Source organism: Tinamus guttatus, unplaced genomic scaffold (genome assembly GCF_059628265.1).
Source record: "Tinamus guttatus ecotype Peru unplaced genomic scaffold, ASM5962826v1 Tinamus_guttatus_pri_ptg000287l, whole genome shotgun sequence".
Taxonomy (NCBI): Eukaryota; Metazoa; Chordata; class Aves; order Tinamiformes; family Tinamidae; genus Tinamus; species Tinamus guttatus.
The window spans coordinates 3,717,543-3,745,432 of NW_028288821.1; the positions used below are offsets into that span (position 1 = coordinate 3,717,543).

Consider the following 27,890-nt stretch of genomic DNA (forward strand, 5'->3'; position numbering starts at 1 on the left):
CATCACAGGTGCCATATCCATGGCCATGCCACGGGACAGTCCACGAGGATTCCACTGACAGCTTGATGTGAGACCTCTCAGGCACAGGAGTCTAGCAACCTGTCACGACCCTCCTTGTTCTCACCAAAGGCACTGCCCTGAATAGGGAAGAAAAAACATCCCAAAGACCTTGAGACACGAATGACAGTTGCTCCTGAGTGACAAATAAATAGCAGATTTGCTGGAAGAAAGCGCTTTGGAATCCAAGGCCCATCTCCCTAGTGCTGCGGGGAGGCGTGTCATGAGATCAGTCTGGAATTATTATTCTTTTTTAATGAATATCTTTTAAAAACAGAAATGATGGGGGCAGGGCTTGTGGGAGGCGGAGGGGCCATGCCTGCCCCTGCCCTGCTGGTTGATCACAGCATGGTTTTGTTCCTATGTACAAGGAGACGAGAGGTCCTCGGAAAAGAAAGAGTTCCAGCTGCTCCTAGAGAACGAGGCAGCTCCTAATTCTGGTGCCGCTTCATGTGGAGAGCCAGATGGTCCGAGCGGGAGAAGCAGCGGCCACAGGCTACGCACTTGAAGGGTTTGGCACCCGTGTGCTTCCGATAGTGCCGGGTCAGCTCGTCGGAGCGGGCGAAGCGCCAGTCACAGCCTTCCCACGTGCATTTGTAGGGCTTCTCTCCTGCAGGGAAGAGCCACGGGTCAGTCACGGCCACAGCGTGCAGGAACCAGGGCCCGCCCAGCCACACACCTTCCCCACCTGCCCACACACCCCTTCCTTCATCTCAAATCCTTCTGGGAGATCTCCTATGAGACGGACATCCAGCCACGGGCTGCTTGCTCAGCAAAAAGCCCAGAGGTCTGAAATGAGGGCTCAGAAATGCATGCTCTGTTTGGAGGTCTCCTCTAGCAATGCCTGCCCGAGGGCCGCCCCGCTGCAGAATACAGAATTTGACCGTGCGGATGCTTTACCTTGCCAGTGTTCATCTTCTCATTAGGGTTAGCCCAAAAGCTGTTCACCGAGAGGCCAAAAAATGTTGAGCAACTGGAACAACCTAGTCTTGTTCATCTACTCCTTCCCCCTTGCTATCTACTCCCTGCCGCTTTTCAGACTACATCCTTCCTAGTGGGCTACCAACTCTGAGGGTTGGCATGCTTGCTCCTGCCAGTTTCCCCAGTGCCATTCAAGTTCCTGTGGCATTTTGGGGTACTTCTGGGTAGAAACGTTTCTGAGATTTTCTTTTAACTAAGAGGCCAAAAAATTTCTATGGATGATTTTGATACTGATTTGGGGAGAGGTCATGCCATTTCAGCTTTCCTGAGAACCTTGCCTCTTTGAATCCACCATCTAATTTGCTCAGCCTGTCAATACCTCGGTGTGCACCGAATCTGGCGCTTCCTCCGGAGCGTTTGGGTGACGTAGTGCTTCCAGCCCGCTTCCCCCGCCATGCACACACACCTACCCCCCAACTGAAATCAGTTACGTTGTGCAACTTCCAGCCAGCTGGTAACTGGGCTGGAAAAGACTGTGCCTGCTTCCAGCTGCCTGCCCGCCCGCAGCGCCGCGCTGAACCCTGGCTGCAGCCCTCTCCGTGCATGGGTGTGGTGCTCTCAAATATTAGTCCTCGCTCTTAACAGCCTGAACAAGCAGGCAGAGTTCAGGGAATGTGCTGACTTTCCCGACCTCAAATATTTACCGTTTGCTTGGCCAATCGCTGAGCGCAGCACGGCGGCACGGCGGCACGTACGCACGCAGCATGCGTGCACAGGCATGTGTGCCGTGCACTGACATGCTTCCCCGTGAGCCGCTGCTCCCCGTGTGCTAGTCAGGCTGCAGATGGGCACGGGACACGGAAAACTTGCGAGATCTGCAATGTCCCACGCCTTCCCCATGAAATATTCCTGTTTTGAGAGCACGGACACATGAAGCTGGAGCGCACAGGGCACCGGGACCACATCCTGCTCCCCAGAAAGCTCCTGGGCTCTGCACAGAGGGGAGGAGAGCTGTATTTTTATGACTCAGGTGAACATAGAAATTAAATACAAGCAGCACATGGCATATTTGACGGTGTGCCGGTGATCTCTGGGGTTTTGTCATCATCCATGTTAGCATGTTAAGACAAAGGTGGGATTTGCTCTGCTCAGCCCCAGACATTGTCCCAGCCAGGTCACCTGGCTGGGTCAACCTTACCAAGGCCCTTTAGTTTCAAACAATAACAGGTTGATCTCCAGGATAGAAACAAAATGCCTTCCATTGTCCCACGAGCTGGCTCCATCTCCCAGGACAGCACGGCAGGGCAAGCTCAAACAAAGGACCCAAACTGGCATTCCTGGCCCCTGGGAGGCGGCGGAGCAGCCGACGGGTTATATATTTAATCTCACAATGGCACCCAGGAAATGAATGGTGTCTCCAGGAGATGAATACAGCCCGGCCCATAGCAACAGGCAAACCACAAGAAAAGATCTTAGAGATGTGTACTTCTCAGCCTGGCTCCCAACAGGCGAGGAATGGAGAGAAGGGGCACTATTAACCCTTCAAGTGAGGGAGCTAAATCAGCACCAAGTGCTCCTATTTGGCAGGAATTCAGAGCTGCAGACAGGCTGCCCTGCCTTTGCAGCTCTAGCGAGCTGTGTTCAGTGAGGCTGAGGCCTAGCTGAACGTGGCCACTCTGAGATTGCCCATGGGATTATCTACCACGGATTCACCTGAGCCACTTTTTGGTATGGCTTAATGCAGGCTCACGATTGGCTTCCCTTCTTGTGACCCCCTAACTACTCAGCTCATATTCTCTTTGGCTCTTTGTCCTGTCTCCTCATGGCAGGTAAACTGGGAAAAGACAATCGCAGCCTAATTACTGTGACTGCATTTCTGAGGGGGCCCTTATTGTGAATTGTAAGAATGGTGAATGTCTCGTATTTGTCTCCAGACACAGAAGGAACCAGTGCTCTGACTGGAAGGGGAAAGGAGCTCTTGTGTTTTAGAGATCATGGCGTGGCCCTGAAGACAATGTCACTGTGACAAATGTTTATCAACATCCAGCTCTAGGAGCTGCAACGACCTCCTTCCTGTTCCTTTCTTTCACCCCTTCTGTCTTGGTCTGTGGCCTGCTCCTGCCCGAGGCCCTGCCGAAAAATATTGTACCTCATGCACAAAGAAAAATTCCTTTACTGGCTTTTTCAGAAAACTGATAAGATGAAAAATAGAACAGAGCCAAAGGTGAGAACTGATTCCCAGCCTCAGGACAGGTTTTGTTCGTTGTTAATAAAAAAGAAAAGTGAACTCTGGGCCAGCTTAATTGCTTTCAGTAAAGATCAGCCCTTCTATAAAAGAGATTTATGAGGGCACCAATGGTTCCTGGACTAGCTGGGGATCTGATAAAGCTTCAGGTATAATAAATGCCTTAATGAGAAGACCTGGGCTTGAATGCACAAGTGCCACTGAGCTAGGTTTGTTCAGGGCAGGCTGGTTATGGTGGGTATTGCTTTGTGCTAGTGATCATATTTACAGCAGTGTGGGATGCAGCGCTCTCCTCGCCGCCAGCGCCCCGCTCCTCTGCCCTGGGAATAGGGCACAAGGCCACTGACATGAGTGGTCCCTGCAGCAGTTACACACGGAGATACAAGAGGTTTCCTCCAGCCCTACTAAGCCCAGAAAATCCAGCTGTGTGGAAGTGAGGTGTCCATTTGGGAACTAAGGGGATTTTCACCATTAACATCGACTTAGCCAAACTGTGCTCCTTAACCCAATAAGCACCCTAGATCACTCCCCAGGTTTTTACTAATCAGCTCAGCAATATCATTGCAGGCAGTAATGGAAACAGTTTAAAAAACGGCTGGAGGCAGAGTTTCCTGGTGATTCAGTGCTCTCACCTGTGTGAGTCCTCTGGTGTGCCTTGAGATGGGAGCTCTTGGTATAAACTTTCGTGCAACCTGTGAAAACAGAAAAGACACATCCTCCCTGTGAAAAGGGGCCTTTGCTCAAATAAATCATACACTTACATTTAAGGTTGTGGGCGGCACAGGCAGGAAAAGGGCTCTGGGTAGCAGTATGCAAGTAAGTCTGGCAATATCAATTTTATTTCCATTCTAACTAAAGAGCATCTGAACTCCAGAAAAGACAGATTTTTGCTACACTCTGTGTTTTGTCCCACAATGCTGACATGCATGTGCACTGTGCAGGGAATCAAAGAGTTTGTGGGACTTAAAGTCAGATCCAGGCTTCCAAAACCTCCCCTCCTCTGAACACACCACTGAGGCAGGATGACAATACTAAATTTGCCACTGTTCCTTGTTGGCTTTATGCTGCTTTTTGTCCCTCTGAATTCCAGACATAACTGATATCACTATCGCAAGACTTCAAGGAAGATGTATTTTGTAATAGCCCCAATAGATGCAGCTGTAAATGCTCCAGGAAGCAGGAATGCTGAGAGGCTCCAGCTCTGTTTTCAAGATTCTGAATACAGCTTTCAGAAGATCAGACAATGATGTTTATTCAAGGAAACAGAAACACTATGATTTTGACAAAAATTTCTATGATGGACATTTAACGCTTTTTCTGCGGAAGAGACTATTTGCTTCCATGGAAGGTTCTATCTTGTGTGCCCCTTGCAAAGTGTTGCTTCTAGCCTAACCCCAAGCTTGCAAATGATATTCACCATCCTGCCATATGGGTGCTCCTAAGTAACTGATTAGCAGCACTTCTCTGTGCTGGAATTTGCACAGATAAGAAGAGTCACTGCCCTAGAGAAGATCTGTATGGTCTAGACTGACAGATGGGCCCAGAGATGGGTTCACAACAACCTTCTCGGACATCTCCCATCTGCCAGCAAGGTGCTCAGTGCCTCAGGTACCTTCCAAAGCTGGTGGCAGCTCATGAAGACATCCTGGTGTTAAAATAACCTAACACTACACTGTTGTTGGAGACAGAAGCTCAAAGTGGACAGCCATCCCCAGAGAAGCACTGGGGACCACTTTCAATAGAGTATTAAAGCCAATTAGAAGAACATGCCCCCAGAACAGAGCATGTTCTTACTCGGTGAATGGGAGCCATCTGGTAGCTCCTGCTAGGGATTTATGAGACTTGCTCTGTCCTCTGAGGGGCTGTGTTGTGTCTGTGCACATCACCTGCAGCCACGCAGGGCTTAGACAAGGTGGGTTTTTTGCACTGCAGATGTGGTCCTGCCTTGCCATGCAGGCCAAAATCCTGCTGGAACAGGCAAACTTTGCCCTGATAACAGATCCTGCAGGATGTGGTTCTTGTGTGGAGAAGAGCAGAGGAACTGCTGATCTGTGTCAGAGCAGTGGTCCATCTGCACCAATATTCTGTTTCCCACAGTGACCAGCACAAAGTAAAAAAAAAGCAGGACAAGCTGTTAAATACAGAAACATGGGTGCAGCTTCTGGCTCAGAAACTCCCTAACCTGAGGGCTGCCAAAGGCTCGGAGTGTGTAAGCAGGGAAAGATCTCTCTAAACATACCCTATTCTTATATACTTCCTTGGTCATTGCTGGAGACAGGATCTGGGCTAGACAGGCTTCTGGGCTGACCTTTTATAGCTATTCCTGTGCCACAGAAGGAGCAAATAAATCTTGCAGAAGGCAGTTAGGAAATGACTGCTCCAGTTCACACACAGTCCCCATGGGAAAGTTTTTTGCTAATTCCCAACAGTTTGATGACTCGGGGCTTGGCCCAGGAAGCAGGACGCCTGCACCCCTTCTCAGGAGCTTGGTAATTTTTAAGCCCTAGCTCTGATGCCACTGGGCTTTTGATGAGGGACACAACTCTCTTGCAGGGCATGAATCCACAAGCTCCCTCTGCACAGAGCAGGAGATTCTGCAGTATCTCCTCCTGCAAGGTGGTTGGTCTTTGGATGGTTCTTTCCTTTAACCAGAAGACTCAAAAGAAACAGCTTCACCAGTGCTCTAGACATGACACAGATCCGGGCTGAACATTTTCCTGAACGTTGCCCTTCCCACACAATCATGATTCAATACATGAAGTTGCTGAATTATGACTCAGAGTCAGCTCACTAATCTCCTTGGCCTAGGAGAGTTTGGGCTCCACAAAGAGGTTGGGAAGGCTGCTTATGGAAATTACTCAAAGGCTTTCCACTCCTAAGGGGAGAACGGGAAAGACAAGGCCAGTGAGAAAGGCAGCATGGTTTCACCATTGGAAACCATCATAGGGATATCCCACCACGGAGATGATATCCACCACGGGGATATCCCATCACAGGGACAGGCAGTCTGAGCAAAGCAGGCAGCTGACTGGGGCAGTGGGTTTTCAGCAGTGTTCCTTTGCTTCGTTGGAGCTCTGTGCCTCTCAGAGTCAGGTTCTCTGTGGCCATGTTGGGAGGGCAAAAGAGAAGGGAGGAAAAATGGGAATCAATCAGGAATCAATCAGAATTGACAGGATCAGCCTCTTTTTTTTTTGTTCCCTTGGCGGCAGAAGGAATGTCCCTTCCCTGGGACTTTCCACACAGCTCCGTATCTCCTTTCATCATGAAGATAGACAAAGACAACCCTGCTTAAAATCATGGGGAGGCCCAAGACAGCCTCCAGTCTCAGTGTGTCAAGAAGAGACCCGAAAAGCAAGCCAATACAGCAGCCATGACCATACCTGGGTAATCGCAGTGATGGATCCTCCTTTTCTCCAGCTCAGGGTTGTTGCGTCTGTTGTATTTGGGGGGCTGCATGATAATGTGCCCTTGGGAGAGGGTCCCAAGGCCATTGGGGATTGGGGGGACCTGGGATGACTGGACCAGCTTCAGTCCAAAAGTGGCTTCATAGGACGGTGGGGGAGAGATGGTGTTGATGAGCTCTGGTTGATTTTCTGGGCTGCCAGGCTGGGAGTTGGGGGGCGAGGGGGGCAGGCTCACTCCTGGAACAGGGTAAAATTGCCCTGTGATGTTGAAGTTTCCCTGTCCTTGGGACACATGCGGGTACTGCTTAACTGGCCCTCCTGGCTGAACAGGTCTGTGGAGCACACTGGACATGCCGTTACCTGTGGACATGGTGACACCGCTGAGAGAGTTGATGGCTGTAGTGCTGTTGGAGGAGGGTGTCATAGTGGTAATGTCAGCGCTTCCATTGCCAAGAGGCATCTGATAGAGCTGGGCTTGCTGCGGACTGGTAGATAAGGGGATGTCAGAGGGCATCTCCTGCTTGATGAAGATGTTGTTCACTGCCACTGACTGGGGCATGCTGAAGACACTGGTGAAATCAGGCAGGGTCTGTGTGGAGCCAGACGTGGAAGAGCAGGGCTGGGCAAAGCTGGTGCCAGGCTCCGTTTTGATCTGGGGGAATGGTGCCATGGGCTTGGGCGGACGGTACAGTCCAGTGCGCAGGTGTGTGGTGTCTGGCAGAATCACATTGATGTTCACACTGTACGGAGTAGAAGTTGGCTTCTCTGTTGAGAAGAACTCATCCACCACTGAGGCACTCTCCCGGCGGTATTTCTTGTCTGGTATCATTGGAATGGGGGGCACCTGGCTTGGAAGATACTTATCCATTTCAGACCGTGCCTATAGCGACAAATACAGAAGAATTTTTGAGAAGTGAGCCTTATACCCTGGTGGTGAGAGTTCAAAAAGTATTTAAACTGACACTGAGAGAGCAGCAAGGATGGTCCCTCACAGGTGGGAGACACTTGAATTCTGCCTCTGACTCCCCTGGGATGAATCGCTCAATCCGTCCTCTGTCCCACTTCCCTCCTCCCTGTCTGCGTTGGTACCAAAGGGTGAGCTAATCAGGAGGATACAATCATGAGAAGGACACAGTCTGATAAGGAACCAAGCTCTTGGTACAATATTTTAGTCATACATACAAGAACTTAATACTAGAAATTAGATGAAATTGGAAACTTTGGTCCAATTACCCTGATGCTTTGGATGTCTTTGGAGCTGAATCCATAGTCCACCTCAGAAATGCTGACTCTGCTCTGCTTTTAACTCAGCAGCCTGAGGACTATTACATTTTATTCTAAGACTAAGGTGGGCAACATCTTTAATTAACTGTGAATAACTCGGGCTACAGCCACAGCAACTTAAGTGATCTGGGCAGCAATTCACTGCTAGGCATATTATTACTGTCATTTCTGAGTAAAGTGACCCAGTTCTTTCCTAATCTTTGATGTAGTTCTAATTTTGCAGAGGTCTTTTTACAAATCTGGGTTCTCCAAGTTAACAAGACCTCTAGCTGAGGCTATAATCACTTGTTAGATGCCTTTCTCCCCTGGCTCATCTCTGATGTGGCATCCCACTGGATCCACGTCCAATAACTCTGCAGCCTAATGGAGCTAGGAAATTCATCCCCTGGCATCTGATGACTCAAGTTCTGCTCTCTGTGGTTAGAGATACCACTGCTAATGCTCCTCTGTAAAGCTACAGCCTTTAATTATGTGGTTATCCATGTGTCAAACTCATTGGAAAGCCCTCATAGACCCATTCATATGTAGAGGAGCTGGCAAAACCACCTTGTTTCCCTGGCAGAACATGCAGCACTCTTCAGGAGATCTCACCCCACACTCAGCACACTTGAGCTGAAGGTTTTGCAGCTCTCCACGATGCTACCAGTGCAATGGGCCAAAGTCATCCCTGTTACAATTTCATTGCTCTTCACAGAGCTGGACTGGACTCAAGTTACTCTCCTCAGCCTTCCCAATGAAACACGTCACATGTGCTCCCCGCTAATTCAGAGAGCCTTTGCACCTCTACAAGACACACTGGCAATGCCTGGGTAAGCTGGCTTCCACCCAGTCACGGGTACATGCCAAACACTGCCTCTGCTGCAGTGTGTGCAAGGTGCACGCAGCTCAGAGCTGCTGGGCTTGGAAGTGCTGTAGTGCGGCACTGGAACAGAGCACACCGCGCTGCGGCTGTACTTCTGGGACGGTGTTGTGAATCCTATACTGTGCTGGAGGTCAACAGCTACACTGAAGCTTCAAACCCTACACTACTCTCACTGCCCTACCATCTCCAGTACTTCCATCCTGTGCTGCCTCCAGCAACACCTACCTAGTGCTGCAGGGGGGAAAGGCTGGATTGAACATCCCAGGCATTCCCTCAAGCCAGTGCCAGGGTGAAAAGGGCTAGAGTATCACATACTCTCAACATCTCAGGAACTGGCCCAGAAATATTGCAGGGACTCACTTAGATTTAAACTCCTGATTCACCCTCCCCTCACTAGCCTGGGTTCTTCCTCAAGGGAGAACCATAGGGAAAACCATGTGCAAGTCTTGGAGCTGAACCCTGCAAACCCCTGCCTATCCCTGCACTGTGCACCCACACTGGCACATTATTTCTACCCTTAGGAGCCAGTTTGCTGCTAGACAGTTCCTGAGGCGCTGAATGCCACACATACCTGAGCAGTGAACTGGCCTGCTTGCAAGGAGTGGGGGAAGGGGCAAGGTGGTGGATGCCTTTTATTTCTAGAACTCCCTTATCTCTGGCATTTAAGTTTCTCACCTTCAGTTCCCAGGGAAGGTCCCCCACACACACACCTCCACTAGGTACTTGCACTGCAGGTACCCAGAAAGGCCTATGGATGTGGTAAGGTACAGAGGGCCTTAACTTCAGGTCCCAAACTGCATTTTCAGCCAGCGACTCCCTATCTGCCGACTGCCACTGCCTGCCCCATGTTTTGTCAGCCCCAGTGCAGCGTCTCCCTTCCTCTCATAACCACCCCTACCTGCACAGCAATGTCTCCTTCCTGCCATTCCAGTGAGGCCTGATAAATCCACTTCTCCTGATCCTGAGCAGCCCCAGGGTCCTGGGGAAAGGGGGTGTGAAGGTGTAGCGGGGAGAGGACAACGAGCAATGGGGTTTCACAGAGAAGGACACTGGCCCTGCCCTTCGCTGCAGAGCCAGGGGCTCATGTAGGAGTGGGGAGAAGGTGGAGGGCCCACCCCATGGAACACGGGTTGTCACGGTGCTGCTTTGTGTGTTGGAGTGATGAGGCGACCCCATGGGCCCCGAGGCCCTTCGGACAGGGAGGAAGGGGCTGTTTGAGCACGGGAACAGCCAGCAGCCAGATGAGCGCTGCTGCTGGGTGCTGAGCAAGTCCCTACTGCCGAGCTGCTTGTCCAAGCAGGGCCCACCCACCACTTCACCATGCGGACACCAATGCGTCCCTGCTACAATATGTGGGCCCTACTGGGTGGCCCCTGTGGGACCTGGGGGAAAGGGTCCCTGAGAAACCCCAGGCTCCTGGGTAGCTGCTGGAGGCAAGGTGGGAAGCAGAGAGGAGAGCTCTTCACCTCAAGAATGAGCGGCAGCCGCTGTTCCATCCTCATGGGGTGAAGCTGCAAAGCAAACACAGCTGCGTTAGCCAGCCCACACGCACCAGCCCTCAGCCCCAGCTCCCCACGAGGCGCACGGCCTCACACACCATGGCCAGCCAGCCCTGCCATTGCCCCCTGTCACCTCCACCACGGCCATTGCCCCCCGTCACCCCGCCATGGCCCCCTCCATCGCCCCCCGTCACCCCGCCATGGCCCCATCGCCCACCTCCCTCCACCCTGCTCGGGGCCTACAGGCCCCCCAAGGCCACCGGGGCCACCGGTTGCCTGGTGACGGTTGCTAGGCAGCGCCAGGCCAGAGCGCCCCCCCACCCCGGAAGTGCCGCGCCGCCCCCTGCAGCCCCGGAGGGGCAGTCGCGCCGTGGGCGGGGCCAGGGGCGGGGCCGAGCGCTGTGGGCGGGGCCAGGTGGTGTGGGCGGGGCTCGCCGCGGGCCAGGCGGGAGGTGCTGCCATCTTTGTCCCAGCGCTGGGAGCCTCCTGGGCTGCCACCCCCCGCACTGCCCTTGTGTCTCACCCCGAGGTGGCGGCCCTGGGTGCGCAAGGGCTGCTCCAGCGCCGCCCCAGGGCTTTGCGCATCCAGCAAAGGGGGTGGAGATCTGCCCCTGGAGTGTAAACTTGGGAAAACCCTGGCTCCTGGGAGTAGTTATGGCGCCTGGAAGGGCTTCGTGCCAGTGCTCCCTCCCTGCCGGGCTGCTAACGTGCGTTTGCTGTGGCAGGCTGGGATGTGAAGAGCACTGGGAGTCTGAAAATAGCAGTGAGGCTTCCAGCAGTGACAAGTAGCTGGTGCACGGTGTTCAGGAGCCAGGCCCAAGGGCAAAAAACTGCATTGTCCCCTTGTCTGGTGGCAGGAACAGCGCCTGGCCTTGCCCTGACATCAGCTGCTTTCAGTTTGCTAACATGGACCTTTTCGTCCTTCCTTTCTCCCCTCTTGAGCTGCCCTGCAGGGCAGTGGGGGAGAGGGCATGAGCAACCCGTTACATAAGCAGGGATCGGTTCCCCGCTTGCACAGCAAGTCTCTGCTCTCGTTGCTTAATCCTCGCCAAGAGCACACGGATCCGCCGGGGTGTCGGAGCCGGCCGTGGAGGACGTCCCCCTGGGGCACGCGGGCAGCCGCTCGCTCGGGCTGCAGGTTGGGAAATGGTTTCTCAAGTGCTGAGGATCGCAGAGCTTTCTGGAGACGGCTTTCGGGCACAGTGCCAAGAGTGAGACCTGTTGCACCCCAAGACTAGGGCTGTGCCAAACCCCTGGCATCCTGACAGCCTTCTCCTGGGACACAGTCCCGCTCCTTTGCCTGATACCAGCCTGGGGGAGAAGGGGGGGCTTCTCTCTAAAGCACGGACAGAGCAGCCCAGCTTGAGGCAGAGGTTGGGAAAGAGCCCTCAGGAGCTCCTGCTCGTTTGAGCTGCGCTGGGCTTCCCTTGGGCAGCAGCCTGCCCCGGCCACTCTTCAGCCGAACCAGAAGGCCCCTGTGCCATGGGCCAGAGGGGCAAGAGCAAGGACGGGAGATGCTTTCCCACGTGAGCAGCCTCAGAGCTGCCCTGGCCAAGCTCATCCAGGCCATGCTTTCCCACAGGAGACCAGCAGCACCGCAAGGCAGGTCCAGCCGTGATGGGACCCTCCATCCCGCAGGACCCTCTACTTTGTTGCCTTCTGAGGCACATGATCCCTTGTCCCCGGGCCATTCCCAGCAGGTTCCTCAGTGAGGACCTCTGCAATTCGCCCTGGCTACCCTGTTTTTGCACTCAGCCACCCTCCAAGGCTTGAAGATTTTGTCAGAACCTGACTTAAATCTCTGTTATCCTTCCCTGCGCCTCCTGCAGTGTGCTTGAAAATTTCCTGCATCCCTCTCTTCTCCAGAGTAGATTCTCGGTGCATTTCAACACAGGGCTGAGGACCTGCTCTCTTTGCACGTTTCTCTCACTGACGCAGACTCTTTCTCCAAGTTCAGTGTTGGAAACAGGCCACAGTCCTCTAGCACCAAGCAGTGGGGAATAATTATCTCCACAACCCAAAACAATATTTGTCTGGTTTCTGTGGGTTTAACATCAGCCAGTGCGCTGCTTTAACTCAACACCCTTATCTTCTCTGCTGCTGCCTGCTTGTTTTTAATCAGTGTGCCCAGTTTCCCCTCAACCGCTTGGCTTCCCCCAGCCGTTAGCATTTCAGGTCAGAGCCATCAGGGCTGTGGGAATACGAGCTGTGCCTTGTCCTGCCCATCAGCTGGAGGAGGTCAAAATAGCTTCAGAAACACCTATCTGCTGCTGCCAAACACCGTCACAGGTAACACTCGAGCCTGCAAGTGGTGGGCCTGGAGGGTGAGAAAGGAGGAGAGAGCTGAAGCAGCCCCATTTGGGAAGTGAAGAAGAAGGAACCAGCACTGCCCCCAACAGAAGATGAACAAAACCCTTACCTGCCGGACAGTGGCTTTGCCCCGTTAAGCAGCAGAAATAAGCCATTGGTTGTTAAGCCGACCCTACCGAGGAAGAAACCCCACAGGTGCGTGATCGCTGCCCACTCCTCGGCCATCCCCGGGAGCGGGTTGTCACGCAGGACTCCGGCTCCGGCGGAGGGCCGGCTCTGGATCGGGCACCGAGGACACGCCGGTGGGCTTCGCCACGCGCCAGCGGCTCAAGGGGAAGGCAATGACCGGGAGCCCTCGGTCCATCATCAACTCCCTGCCCGCCAACCGCAGGCGGGGACTTAACCATCTTCCTGCCGTTCTAGGAAGGACTTAACCTGCCGCTTAGCCGTGGAGCTCAATTCAACTCAATCCTGCAGCAAGAGACTCTCTAATGTGGCTCTAAAAAAGCCTCTAGCACCTTCCAGTTCAAGGGCAACCAGTTCTGTAGTGGGTGCATGGGCCCTGCTTCCCCTATAGTCATTAGCAATCCCATCATTGCAATCCCGGGAGAGGAGGATGAGATACAAGGATCTAGAAAAGGGCATGTCCCAGGCTCCACCAACTCCATCAACAGGGCTGCAGGACTCACTGGTAGCCCAGGCAGTGGAGGGACATAGAGGAAAAGCACCGATCAGCCACAATGTAAGCTTGGAAGATGGGGAAGCATCTCCTCCAAACTGCGATTTTTGGTTTGGCCAGAAAGGGAAAACAAGAATAGTGTTCAACTAAATAAAACCACTGAATTCCTGTGCTTTTTTTCCTCCTCAAAATCAAAGTACCTGTTTCTGGCCTGCCCTGCAGAGAGGTCTTTACAACATACCAGAAACAAGAAAGCAAGAAAACAAGAAGAAGGAAGGACTTGGAATGAGCGCTGAAACCGTGGCTGTCATGCACAGATTTTAGCCCCACAGGCCAGCATTTGCAGTACATTTAACACAGTTTTGACCCCAGTTTTGACCTGATGACTGCAGTTCCACGAAGGGCAAGATAAGCTCAGCTGGAAGAACGTTTATTCACTGAGAAGTGTCCAGCACCGTGAAGTCATTAAAAACGTAGTCCCCAAAACAGTTGTTTGATCAAGTAGTTAATGAAGCCCTGGTTCCCCTAGCTGTCTGCTGAGTGCATTCTCCTCTGGCTAATAGCAAGGCATCAACAGGAGCCTTTCTCCTCCAGCTGTCTGCCAGTTTTCACAAATGCTGCAGGAGCCTCCTGCCTTGGAAACCACCATGCCTCGTTCAGATTTGGGCAAAGGCAGGCTGAGAAGCCACCAGGGCATTGATCAATACACGGAGAGTCTCTGACAACCATTTCTCGGGAGGACTCAGTAACACCAGTGTTGGAGCCAACCAAGCCCTTTTGCTAGTGATTAACCAAGAACATCGTTAGCACCGTGCTAGGCTTTTGCTAGGAGGCGGGACGTGTCTTTCCCGTGATTAATCGCTTTCTAATCTGAAGTTGATAAATAACAAACCGCCATAGAAACATCAAATGTTGTCACCACACAGGCAGCACCAGGGAACAGGAGAGAAATCAATGTTTGCTAAACAGGCAACGAGCTTGTTAAGTTGGCAGAGGGAGGGGTTGGCCAGGGACAAGGAGTTTCTTTGGGTCTCTGCCCGCAGCTGCCTCAAGCCCTGTGCTACCCTCTGCAATAGCAGGAGGGCATCAAACCTGAGTGTGAAGCCTGATGCCCCCAGGCCCAGCTGGCTCCACAGCTCGTGCCTACAGCAAGCCCTGGCCACGGCAATATCCGCAGAGCCCTCCACAAGGACCCCGCGGTGCTGGTCACTGCACGAACCCCCAGGGGCACAGAGCTTTCGGGACAGGGAAGGGGGGTACGAGGAAGATGCCGGCTCCCGCCTTGCAGATCAGCAGGTGACGAGCGGGATCTGCAACACGGGCGCGCGGGGCAAGGGAGCGCGTGGGCACGGCTGCAAAAGGAGGGCACCTGCTCCAGGTGCAAAGGGAGCCCTTCCTGCAAGCAGGGGACCGTCCCATGGCCCCACAAGGGGGATGATGATTGCGCCTCTTGTCCAGCCCTGGGATTGTGGAGCGCAGCCACTTTCTCATACGTGCACCTGCATGAAACTCCAGCCTCCACGGGAATCAGCAAACAATAGGGAGGAAAACCATCAATCAAAAGCCCTGGCAAGTACCTGGCAGTACCCCCTTAAGGGGACAGGTTATAAATAGACTGTATTTATATACAGATTTGGTTCAATATCAGCATTTATTGTCTCTCTAGTTAAATATTGACCTGAGTAAATATTTGTTTCTCTGATCATTCAGTTTTGATATTGACCTCAATCGACGTTATTTTCTGTTTGTTCCTCATGTCTTCTGGAACTCTCTGCAAAGAGGAATTAGCAAAGAAACCCCCAGGACTCTCCTTTCCATACACACAGGCACGCAGGGCCAAACGTTTGGCTGCTGCACGCAGTGCGAGTGCCACCGCAGGCGCAGTGACACCGGTGCTTGTGCAGAGCGCTGCTGCCCGCGGAAGGGCCCGCTGCAGTCTGCTGCTCACTCCATCACCGGCTCCCAAAGAGCTCAGAGCAACTCCAGGGGGCCAGCATGTTCTTCAGCTGGGTCTACGTTGCATGTGATGGGGCAAAATAAATCTTCACTAAGATTCATGGACTCTTTGGAGTCCGTGGGAAGACTACCAGAGATGATTTACCATGCCAGCTTTCCATCTTGAAGCTTCCACACCTTTCCAGTTGAAGGAAGACTTCCCGAGGCAGGACAAAGCCACTAAGTTGAGCCTTTTCCCCAGCTTTCTGCTGGTAGCTCATAAGTGGCTCAGACACAGAGCCACACCGCTCTGGAGGTTTATTCTGGAAGAAAAGATGACTCTCCTCTGCCTTTTTGTTTGAATTACCTAAGTTAATTAGTACTTCTCAAAAATAAGTGATCCCAAGAAACCCATCAGGGCAGATGTGGGCAGCCAGGATGCTGGCTGGTCTCTGGCTGAGACAGGAGGGAGCAATGTTCCCAGCAGACCTGGTGACTATTCGCTGTTCCTTTCCTCTTAAGACTCACTAAAGGCAGCCTACCTTGATCTTTTGTCACAGAAACCATGCTGCTACCAACAGTGATCCCAAAGGAGAGAGAAACTGGGAGAAAATCCTCATCCAACTCCAAGATCACATGCCTGGAAGAGAAGCAGTTTGGGACAGCCAGGCTCCAAGAGGAGCTTTGAAAGAGTGAGCAGAAATCTTTCCAAAGATAGTGCCACACGTGAACTGAAAAACAAGTATCGCAATAAACCTTGGAGACAGGGAGCTTGGAGAAAGCTCTGAAAATGCTGCATCATCTCTAGGCTGCACTGAGTGCTGTGGCCATGCAGTCACTGGCTGGGGCAGAAAACATTGGCCTTCTCAGACCAAGCAGGACACCAGAATAAATATATAGCTCTGCATGTGCTCAAGGCAGCTCCCCACATGGCCTTAGGCAGATCTACACTCATGGGAGGAAGACATGGGTCAATATTAGGGTATCTCCACACCGGTTTCCCCTCTCCCAGGACTACCAAACACAACCCTTGCACAGAGGCAGGTAGGGAAGGGAGAACAACCCTCCCTTCTCACCCATTGCTCGTTGCTTTGCCTTGACACACAGGAGGGCAACTCTGTGAAAGTGCGTGTGTATGGGGAGATGGGGGCCTGAAAATGCCCACCTCATGTCTCTGCATGCAGCTTTCTGTTTGCAAACTGCTGGTGCTCAGCAAAGGCCTGGGTCAAGTCCATCAAAGTCAACTTACGCTTTCCATCAGCTTAAGGGGGCACCCAGTGTCAGGCACAGGAGGCTGATCAGGGTGGACTGCGGTAGGAGCTGATACAGCTCTTTGGACACTTTTCTGGAGAGATCGGATGTTCTAACATTATTTCAACTCCTGGAAGATCAGGAGGCATGGAGCTGTTTTAGCCACATCCAAGACCACATCCAAATTTCCTCAGTTACATACGCATACAGTCAAAAGTTGAATTTGGACAGGCCCAGAGCCACAGCTGGCATCATCAGCTAGGAGCAGAACCACCTGCAGCTCCATTTCTCTTCCTTGGCTTTAGGCTATCCCTTTCTTCTCTCCCTTCTGAACTTGAGAAGATGGAGCATCTCAAATGACACCAGTCCCCAGGATTACCTGGACAAATCCATCCACCTCTTTCTAGCCATTGCATAGCAACAAGACACGATGCATGTCCTTTAGCTCTCCAGCTCCCTTCCAGTTATGCATCTGTGCTGCAGGTCTTGAACTGAGCATGGCGCAGGAGAGGCTGTTAGGGCACAGAGGGAGCTCCTGAATGATGGATGAGGTTCATTCCACCTCACACAAACCATCTAAAAACTCACGTACATCACCTAGCCTCCTCCGATCAGAAGAGATGATGATGCACATTCCCAGGGCAGGGTCTGACAAAGGCAGAATGAGTCACCTGCTGCTTGCTGGGGCTTGTGAAGTCCTCATAGCATTCATCAAGTGATAAAACAGGCCATAAAGCCTGTTCTTCCCTGTGCAAGCAGCAAGGCAGACCCAATACCTCATGCATTTCTGAGAAGAAGCAGGTCAGGTTTCTGTGCAAACAGCAAACCCAGCCATGAGCCTGGCCCTTCACTTCCTTCCAAACGTGTAGCAAGCAGCAAGGGGATTGCCCAGCTGGAGTCCGAGCCCTCCGCAAATAATACTGAACATTTGCTGTCCTCTGGGTACAATAACCCTCCTGATTCTTCAGTTTAAACCCTCTCTTTTCCAGTTGTACCCTGTATGGAAATGAATTGCCACATGATGTTAATTAAGGGAGACTGATTATGGCACAGGTTGATTAACAAGGGATGGACAGTTCCTGAGGAGAAGGCAGTGAGCCCTGCAGAAGTTCCAGAGGGAACATTTCAGAGATTTAGAACTGGCAACTCCTGGGAAATGTGAGGACTGTGACACTGTGTCCAAAAGGTGAGCTAAAGCAGTCAACCAAGCTAAAGATATTGAGTTCTCTCAGAAGCAAAACTTAAAACCACCACAGTTTCAAATACAGAATTTACAACACAACATTTTGTTCTAAAATGCCAGTATTTTGAATAGTAAATTGGAAAGGAGAAATTTCCCTTTTTTTTTTTTTTTTTTTTCCTCCATTTAGTGTCACAGCTTTGGATCATTTCCACACTTTAGAGAACACCAACCCACTTTCTATTCATTGCAAGTAGTATTTTCACTCAAAACTGTTCAACCATCCGTAGGCTCAGCTCCATAAACTCAGCAAAATGGAAAATGGTAGTTCTCTCCAGGCAACATTAAAAAGATGGGCTGAGCTGCTTGGTGAGTAGATATCCACTGATCTCTGCCCCCTCCCGGGTGGGTACACATTTGTGAAACGATTGCCACAGATACAATAGAGGTGGTAACGGCCGAATGTCCTTCCCTGCAAGGGATAAGTACCTGCAGTTTTAGAAGCTGAGAGAGCTGGCTAGATTATACTATTTACTTGACCAATTACTTGCAGCTCTCTTCTCCTAATTGCACCGGAAATACTACAAAGAGCAAGGCTGTTAAATACATTTTAATACTTGGAAATCCTGCCTTTTGTGGTAACTTGAAGGTCCTCATCATCTTAAAAAAAATAAAAAAGCAATAATAATTTTAGAAGTACTCTCCAGGCATTTCTGAACTTAATGAATGATTCTTTGTTTGAGTTTCAATCTGAGCTTGGAGGGAGCTGAACCTCTTTGATGTGGGAAACAGCCCATGGTTTTTTTGAGTGTTTTTGTGCTAGCTCAAGTTCCGAGAACATCTGAATTGTAAACACCAGTTGTCCAATCCCCGAACACCAACTGTACCCTGTGACTCATGTAATTCACCAATAGAGCACAAGAAAAGCAAATATTCTAATCAAGGAGCTCAGCTAACAAGATGGTCGTGAGTGTGATTATTTGCAGTCTATGGGTTAGATAAAGGAAAGCACTGGACCAGGGAATGGAGTAAAATAGCCTACGTAGCCGACCAAACAGGTTTGAGTTGTGGAAAAAAAAATCACATTTGATGATGCACCAGCCAGAAACATACTTTCCAGGGCACTGGTGAGTAATTTCAGATAATTGTGCCTGCTTCCCACGTATTGCTCAGGGATAGCAGTAACGGGAATTCCATCACATTTATTACAAAGCGGGAGTCCCCTGCTCCTTTCCTCACCTGAATACCTGCTTTTTAGTGTTCAAAAATGAAACATGCTTTTCTAGCTACTCTGCAACCTCTCCTGAGTCAGGAAATGGAAAGCAGGTTCCAGAGAGGCCTGTGCCAGAAGAAAAGAAGCCACAAAGGAGTTATAATCCTGTTCTTTTTCTGTTGTCCCTTTCCCTCGCTCCCCACGTTGCGGAGCAGAACTTCCCCAGAGCAGAACAATCGGCCTTTGTATCACGTGGACAAAGCCATTGTGCTCCAGCGAGCTCCGAGTTCCTCCACTCCATGGCAGCCTCCAGCTTGCCTGCTTCCAGCAGCTCCTGCGCGCGCACGCACGCAGACACAGCGAGATCTCTGCGTTTGGGGGATTAAAGAAATAACCACAGGGCGGCTACGTTCCCGAAGCCTGCCCAGACTTCGGCTCACCACTGACACGGGTGTTGTCCAAAGCCTGCGGAGCAGCTTGAAGGTCACCACTGACTTTGGACCTGGCCATAAAGGACTCGGCAAACTGCGGCTGGCCCCATCTGACCTGCAAGCAAAGCAACCTGAGAGCATCACCCCTTCATGAGATCCCCTTAGCCAGGGGACACGCTTTCAACTCAGGTCTGCCAACCCACAATCTCTAGTTTTACTAAGAGGGATCAAACAAGCAAGTTCCTCCTTGCTCAGCCTTTAATTCTACATCTCAGTGTGACTGATCTATTTCTGAGCACCCATACAGGCTGCTTGGGTTCCTGGTGTCTTTGGAAAATGAATGTGACTGGCACAGAGCATTTTGCACTTCTCTCAGGGATGAATGGACATTCCAAACCTCTTCCGCAAAGTCAGGAAGATCCCAGACAGCAGAATATCTTGGCCACCTAAGAGGAAGATGAGTGCCCTGATTCATGCCACCCCCTCTGCAAAAAGAAGTGGATTATGCAAACCAGATAGCTTGAAAAGCGGAAGAAAGGACTGAGTCACCGAATGCAACGCAGTGATACCCCTCTGCTCCACTTCCACGCCTGTTTGCACTGGTGTAATCGTGGGATCCTGGTATGTAGGCCCGGGCTCAGCTCCCTGCTCACATGTGGAGCAAGGGGCAGGTGAGGTTTCAGGGCAACACACAGGTCCTGCACACTGTTTGGGTCACGGCTTGCCTGCTGTCTGCTGCTGTAAAACTTGCCCAGGGCCCCTGCAAGGTCCTGATTTGGCAAGGAGACGGGCAGGGGAACGCCTCCGCGCTGCCACACCGAGCGCTCGGCGTTGCTGCAGAGCATTCCTCAGCATGGGCACAGCTCTGCTGAGCTCACCTCAGAGGTGTCCCCGCGCCTGGCCCGGTGTGCAGGAAATACCGTGAGCTCCTTGACCTCAGTGTGCTGGGTGCTATGAGAAAACCAGGGGAGGGCCAGAAGGGACCAAGGAGCACAATGCTTTCAGTGCTCCCCGAGCACCGGTCATCCACGGGGTGGCATTGAGCCGCATAAAGATCCCCAAGATAAGCCATCCCCAGCCAAAACAAACTGTCGATATCCCATTACAGATTTGCACATTCCAGGTCTGCAGCAAAATTCCTAAACTACCTATTCCAAAGTCCTCCTTTTCCACTCAGAAAAGCTCACAAGAAGCAGGACACAGCACACACAGCCCAGTATGAAGAGAAAGAAACAGCTCCAAAATTGTTCAGAAAGCCAGGGCACAGTTAAAATGATTTCACCCTATGTCTCCGGTGATCCCAGAGGCAAAGGAACACTACAACACATACCTCTGCTCCCTTAAAGGGGCCTGGGAAAGTCCATTTTTGGAAGTGAGGACTTGAAGTGCCAAGAAAAGCTCTCAGGGACCAGTGCCATTCAGATACCTAATCTGCTCAAATGCCTCCTTGATGTTGGAGCTGTTTTCGTCCTGTGTTGGCCCCCACTCCACCCTTGGACAGGGCGGAAGGAAGGTGTACCAAGCGTGGCACGTGGGGTAGAAATCAGACCTAGAGGACTCAAGAGAGCTCAGATCAACTGTTAGCTGGGGCCTTGTGGGGCTTAAAAGGAGAGCAGAAGATAAGGGCCAGCTTCCCACTCGGGAGCAGCTGGAAGTGGAGGACGTCCTCACCGCTCATGGGGCAGCTCCAAGCACCAAACCCCCTCAACCCATTCCCCAGCTGTTGAAACCAGCCCGAGGGGCCCCCTTGCTCCTGTTTCTCTGCTTGTGTGGTGCACCCAAGGCAGTGCAGGAGGCCAGCTCAGGGCCTTCCCAGCTACACTCACCAAGGCCATGCTGTGTCACACGACAGCCCGTGCTCCCTACCGAGTCCTTGCTGGCCTCATCCCATCCGCTTCCCTGGCTCCTGAGAAGGGCAGGTGAGACCTAACCCTTACTTAAACAGACTGTTTTTTCCACCTCTCTTACTAGCCACTCCTCTTCTTCCTTCAGTGCTGACCTCCCTCAGTTGCTGCATATCCAGGTAGCTCTGTGAGTAGCTGCTCCAGCCTCAGCAGGGCAGGCCTGAGCTGCGGGTGGCACAACTTGCCCAGGCGGCCACTTCCTCCTTCCTTCCCCTCATCCTCCGAGCAGCAGCTATCGCAGCGCTAACCCGCAGGCTGGCCCCCTCTCCCCACATCTCCCCGGTTTTAGCAAATCCCATCATGTTGATGGGCATGGGCCAGCCAACCCTTCCAGCTCCCCAGCACCTGCTCCGCTGATTCCACGGTAGGGTTAGGAGCCAGTGTCCACCCCCGCTGTCCTGCATGCGCGGAGCAGGGAGAAGAGGAAGGTCTCCCGCACCTGCCCCTGAAGCCCTTGGCAAGGCCTGGAATCCCTCTCAGTCCCTGGCTCCAGATCTACATCCCGGACATTTCCATTCTGTTCTAAGACGCTCCCCTGAACACGCTTTGCTTTTTGTTTTGTTTGCTTTCCTTCTTTATCTTCTTTCTAGCATTGGTCTTTTGAGATTAAAAGGGTAAAATTCTGTTTCCAGTGAATCTCGCTCAAATCAGAAAGGGAAAACACTTTTCTTTTGCAAATGTATGTCCCTTTTCTTACCAAACATTATTATTATTATTACTAGGGGGCAAGGTGAGAAGAGGTGGCTAGAAAGGCAGAGAAAAGGATAAAATTGTCCACAAATTGCACTCCACTCAGATCCATTTCCACCTGAAACCAGGTATTGAATAATATTTTCAGTACAAAACATCTCCTGGCCCCTCCTATTGTTTTAAAAACTGTTTGTGGAGGAGGGGGGGAAACTTTCCAGGGAAAAAAATAAGGAGATTGACTGGAGTTTGTTAGTGTCTTTGCTAGTGAGCAGAGAGCGAGAAAGCCAGGACAACTGGAGCACTAAACAGCTAGAAATGCCCTGTGGGCAACAGCCAGTGCTGGATCGCTGACAGGTCACAGCCCTTTTCATAAGTCTTGTCAAATGGCTCTGAAAAAAAACAGCCTCCCCGAGCAAAATACAGCTGCCTCCTGCAGCAAAGGGTTTCCCAAACTTAAAGCAATCCAGCTTTTCTACCCTGCAGCTACGGCAGCTTCTTCAGCGTCTCTTTTCTACGGCAGTCAGAGCATTTGGCATTCATAAAAGCTGTGTGGGCCAAGCCATAGACAGCTCCTCCCTGGGAGATGTGGGGCCAGCCCTGCTCCTTGAGGGTTTTGCCACCCGTAACGAGTGGCTCCAAGGCAGGGTCGGTCAGGAGTCCTGCGGCAGCTGTGGGAGGCTGAGCTGATGATGCTGCTGAGGACAGCTTCCCCGCTTCCCAGCCTCTTTCCAGATGGATAGGGATCCCTGGCAGGGAATCTCTGCCTCACACACCCCTACACGCAGCCGGGAGCAACACACGGGACATGCCCATGGCGAGGTGCTCCTCACCATCCCATGGAAATGCCTTCAGTCACCACCAAGAGAGCTGATCATGCAGGTGGTCGCCAGCACCAGGGACTCCTCTGCGCACATAGGGACTTTGAGCAGCACGAGGTTAGTCCTGTGCCACAGGCCCTGCTGATGGCCCTCCCCTAGGGCTCATCCTAAGCATTTCCAACCACACTGCCAGAGGCACAGCACACTCTGCGTCCCCACGTGCACCGTACGCATGCAAGGGCAAGACGTGGCCGTGGGCTGACCAAAGAGACAAGCCACCACTTTGGAGAGAGCTGCTCCCCGCCTGTCCCCATGGTGTTACCCCCAGCCAGCAGCAAAGCTGAGCTCCCCAGGTCACGTGCTGGACCGTTGGTGCAGTAGAAAGCACCAGCCCTGTTGCCTAATCCTCTGGCAGCTTGGGTTACAGCAGCTTAACAAGCCACACAACGGGGAGAAAGCAAACTTCACCCTCCTCCCAGATCAAATAGGGAGCTACCATACTTTCACACGTAAAACCTGCACTCCAGATAACCCACACCTCCTTTTCAAGAGGTGGCTCTTTGCTATCCAACTGCAGATAACCTGCCCGAATGAGGCACTGAGGGACAGGGGCTCTGCAGGGAAAGGGGGCAGCACAAGGAGTGTCAAAGCCTGCAGATGACAGGGAAAAGAGGGCAGCTCGGAACAAGGAGAAATACAGGAACCGCTGGGAAAAAGGAAGGTTGGGTAGCAAATGCTCTCTCCCTCCTAAGCTGATCCCTACACATCCATAACTACCTCTATTTTGCGCTTGTATTTGCTGGATCCTCAGGAAATTCTAGAAACAAAAATACAATAAGAGAAACTATTGCCTTCATCTCGCAATCTTCCTTTGAAGGACATCCCTGACTGCAACTCCTTGGCACAAGCAACACAGGTACATGGGCTGGCCCCCCTCAGCTAGCACAGAGCATCAGCTTATTGGGCAGCTCCCCAGGGGACGGCCGTTCTGGGCTCTGACCAGCTCCCTTCTTGGCCATCCCTGCACTGGGGCTACTTTTCCTAGGAAAAGAAACAGCTCCCTGGGCAGACATCCCTCCAGCTGCTGTTCCCAAGCCCTGCAACTGGTGGAGGGCAGCTAGCTAGGCAGCCAGGCCGGCTAGGAGCCACAGGCTGGATCCGTCAGACGGCAGCGGCACCGTTAGCGCTGGCAGAGGGAAGCCCTAACCCCTTCTCCTTAGCCCCCCACTTCTGCCCAACTCCTTCAGCCAGACCAGAGCAACCTGCCATGAGGAGAACGGCCTGAGCAGGCCTAAAACGCCACAAAGCCCAAATTAAAGCTCCCTCTGCAAGCTGCGTGGGGCCAATGTTCTTGCAGATTACACGCACTAGAAAACAGAACCTGAGCCCAGCTAGATCCCTGTCTCATGGACACACTGGACTTCGGGAATCCCTTCCCGAGATGCCCTTCAAGGCAGCCTGCAACACTACCGGGATCAGATCCTCCCCGGGAGGGCGCAGGAAGGAAAGGGAAGGAAGCGAGAGGGGAGGCTGGGCTGCCGGAGGGTCTCCAGCCCCAGTGGAGGAGGGTTTTCACATTCAGAAACACCGGGAGGCGCTTGGGCAGAGCGAGTGGGGGGTCTCCGTGAGCTGCGGCCTCTCACGGTTGCCAGGAAGGGCAAAGGGACAGGCAGGAGGTGGCTGGAATGAGCCCCTGACGGGGTCCGCAGGGAGCCCACGTGCCTGGGCGCAGCAGCGAGTTAGTTAGCGGGCTGCCGAACCAGGGATCTCTCCAGAGCTGCTGTCCAGGAGCGCGCTCGGCCTGGCGTTGGGCTGCTCATAGCCAAGGGCCAGTGGCCGCCTCTCAGGGCGCCATGGGACCGGCTGGGGCTGTGTCCCCCTCCGTGCTGCAGGGAGGGTGGACAGGGCTCCCAGCACACAGGGCACCATGGTGGGCGGGCTGCAGCACCGTGCCCTGCCCAGAGCCGCATGGAGCCTCCGCCATTCCCCATCTGCCCCGGGAGGCCCAGGGCAACCCCAGGGAGGCGTCCCAGACTCCAAGGAAGCCCTGAGCAGCTCCCATCGGGCGGGCAGGGAGCTGAAGCCCCCGGGCTGTGGAGGCCAGAGGTGCCCCTGCCCCACGGCATTCCTGGGGCCCCCAGCCAAAATGGCACTGGGGAGGCCGGAGCGCGGGGTTAATCATTACCCGGTGCTGGGGCGAAGGGGAGCGCGCCAAGGCGGACGCTCCGGCGGGACAACGGCGCCCCGACGCCAGGCCGCAGCCCTGCACGTCGCCCCGTCCGTGTCGCCCCGTCTATGTCCCCCTTCCGCCAGCCCCTTGTGCCCGGTATTTCCTCCCCGGGGAAGCTCCCAGCCCTTCCCATGCCCACGAGGCTGGGAAACGCCCTTTCTCCCTCTGCCCAAGGAGGGGGCCGGGGAAAACAGCCTTAGGGAGCCTTCATCTCCGGCAGGGAAGCTGGAGCTGTAACGTGGTGCCCAGCATGTCACCGTGGGGTGACATCCGCGCTCCAGGCCACACTGCAGGCCACCGCCTGCCGTGGAGGTGCAGCCCTCGCTGCCCCCTCACCCGCGGCGACTGTCCCGGCGCCGCGGGCGCCCGAGCAGGCGCACGTGCAGGGCCGCGCACGTCCCCGCCAGAGACTGCGTGCGTGCGGCCCCGCTCTGCTCCCTGCGGCCCCGAGCCGCTTATCCGACACTTTATCTCCAGCCTGGCCGATCACGGGGGGAAGCCAGGGAATTTCAAGGAGAATTCCTTTCCTGCCTCCGCCAGGTGGGGGAGAGGGAAAAAGAAGGAGACGTGTCCCCCACACACACGCGCATATCGGCACGAGTGCAACAGGCAGCGCAAAGCTGGGTTGTCACAGTCCCCCCTCGCCTGGTGCCTCCCGGAGGTTGGAGGTTTCCCCAGTACCCGGGGAGCTGCTGGCCAGGACGGAGCGGCACCATGTTCCGGGGAGGCAGCAAAACCTGTTCCCGGTGGCAGCACCGTGCTCTCCTCTGGGAGTGGAGAGGATTTAGGGGTGCTCAAGAGGGAGAAGGGAAACATGGAGTAAAACACAGAGCAAAACGTGGTCCCAAAGCTGGAGGAAAGGCCAGCCAAGGGGAAAAAAGTACATGAAGCAACAGAAACATCCTACCAAAAAGAGAAAGAGGGAAAAGAAAGAAAAGGGGGCAGAATTCAATCAATCACATCCAGGCAGCTATCGTTGTGCAATCATCCCGCAGTAGCTGAAGGCGCTGGAAGTCTAAGCACACCTAACTGGGCCAAATCCCTCTGTGGCTGTAAAACCTCTCTGGGATGGACATAGCAGCACCCACCGAGGACCCAGCGCTTCTCCCTGCCCGGCTGCTCCGCAGTCTCAAGCAGCCTTTGCACCATCCTAGTGGCCTCACAGAAGTGAAAAGTGGTGTTGAAAAGTCCCAGATAACTCGGAGGCTCTGGAAGAAACCCAGTCTGGCGACGGAGAAGGGAAGTCCCGTGTCCCGCGGCCGCCTTACCTGCGCCAGGTCGGGCTGGCCCTCCAAGGTGCGGCCGGCCGGTTTGATGTCCTCGAAGACCGAGGCGTCCTCGCCCGCCTCCCCCGACATGGCGACGGGCTTCAGGGGCGCGAGCACCGAGCTCTCGTCGGGCAGCGGGGTGCGCAGCACCAACCCGCCGCTGCTCATTCCTCCCGCGCGCCCCTGCGCCGCACAGCCCCGCTCCCCGGGGGCAAAAGGAAGATTAAAAATAGTAATGTGAGGAGTGGGGGGGGGAAAAAAGAAGAAAAAAGAAAACAAAAAATGCCACCCAGAAGCGTGAGACGGCGAGCCAGCTGCTAATCCTCGGAAGCCAGGTGGGAGCGCGGCGGTGCGGGAAGGCTTTACCTGTCCTGCGGGAGGAGGAAGGCCAACCTGGAAGCTGGGACGCCGGGACGAGCCAATCAGGCTGCCGCCGCCCCGCCAATGAGCCGGCCGACAGCGCCCGTGGCCGGGAGGGCCTCCGGGAGCCGCGGCGCCCGCGGCCCGGACCCCCACGCGGGGTCCTCACCCGCTCTGGGATGGTGCTGCCCGGCACTGGGGTGTTTGGGGCCGCAGGAGCATCTCCGCGGTGGCTTGGAAGTGTGTCCCCTGGCTGCCCGGCCACCGGGACAGGGGCAAAGCCCAGCAGCGCTCCCGGGGGGACACGGTGCCTGGGAGGCTCCTGGAGAGGAGCATCACCGCAGTGTCTGCCATGGCGGGGAGGCCGCCGGGGGGCAAGCCCTGGGCAAAGGCACCTTTCACAGCGGCACAGCTCCCTCTGGACAGGCCAGGGCTCCAGCAGGAGCAGGGCTGGCTGGAGAGGCCCTGCTCACGCCGCTGCCCATCACTGCGGCCAGCCCTGGCCTTGGCCCCCAGCCCACCATCCTGCCCTGCGAGGCCAAAGCCATGTGCACCGTGGACCTTTGTATCTCCTGAGCTTGGACCCTCTGCACCAAAAAGAGGGATTTTTAATTTATTTTTTAAAAAGAGGTGTCCTTTTTTGATAAAAGGCCATTTTCAGGTAAATGGTTCTTTTTCTCATACAAAACTTCATGGAAAAACTTCTCCTTTCCCCTTTAAACAGCAAGGAGATTCCTGCTTTGTTTCTCATCCCTTGGGGAGAAAAAATGGAGAAGTTCAAGGAGTGCATGTATGAGAAGAGGACACAACACTTTCCAGCTCAGTTCCTCTGGAAAATCCAAGCAGTCATTTTTTTGGTCTCCCTTTTTGAGCAGGGAAAATGGAGTACAGAAAGGCAGGGAATAAGAATCACCTGTGCGTTGGCCATTTCTATGGGTTCTCAGAGACAGTCCCCAAATGCTGCTGCCTCTGCTCAGAGCAGAGTCATCCTTCCCCATCCTTTCAGACCATGGGAAGCCCAGGCCCTGCAGGGGGTTGAGGCCCAGGGTTGTTTACAAACCAGGCCGTGCCTGGATCTGTGGCTGGCGATTTTTCAGGCTGCACAGTTGGCTCTTTGCCCCGCTGGAGCTGCTGCATCCAACCTGGTGCACAAAACCCTGTGCCAGGCACCTGCCGATGGGCCGGCTGGGCCGTGCTGAAGCCGTCCGGACAGGGGTGAGAAGGCTGGAGTCATGCTAAGAAGCCAGCTGTGCTCAGACCTCCCCGTTTACCCCGTGCACTGTGAAAGTGGGTCTAGCTGATGAAGACGACATCTTTGGGCTCTCAGCCTGGGAAATGCCTTCCCTTAG

General features: G+C 53.6%; 1 protein-coding gene across 1 annotated transcript; it reads right to left on the reverse strand.

Annotated features, from left to right (window-relative positions):
• Positions 1-236: 236 nt before the first annotated feature.
• Positions 237-26,386, reverse strand: LOC104573111 (KLF transcription factor 5). The gene is made up of 5 exons (XM_088527488.1): positions 26,182-26,386; positions 10,240-10,284; positions 6,604-7,507; positions 3,856-3,915; positions 237-667 (listed from the first exon to the last, which is right to left on the reverse strand). Exons 1-5 carry the CDS (start codon positions 26,347-26,349, stop codon positions 489-491), a joined length of 1,356 nt encoding a protein of 451 aa, XP_088383614.1. The 5' UTR covers positions 26,350-26,386; the 3' UTR covers positions 237-488.
• Positions 26,387-27,890: the final 1,504 nt, after the last annotated feature.

Excerpts from the sequence above, each read along its gene's own strand:
- LOC104573111 (XM_088527488.1), bottom strand. The coding sequence starts at position 26,349 with ATGAGCAGCGGCGGGTTGGTGCTGCGCACCCCGCTGCCCGACGAGAGC. Across the intron at positions 10,285-26,181 it reads GCCAGCCCGACCTGGCGCAG|CTTCACCCCATGAGGATGGA; the intron begins GTAAGGCGGCCG and ends TTTGCTTTGCAG. Across the intron at positions 668-3,855 it reads ACACCAGAGGACTCACACAG|GAGAGAAGCCCTACAAATGC; the intron begins GTGAGAGCACTG and ends TCTTCCCTGCAG.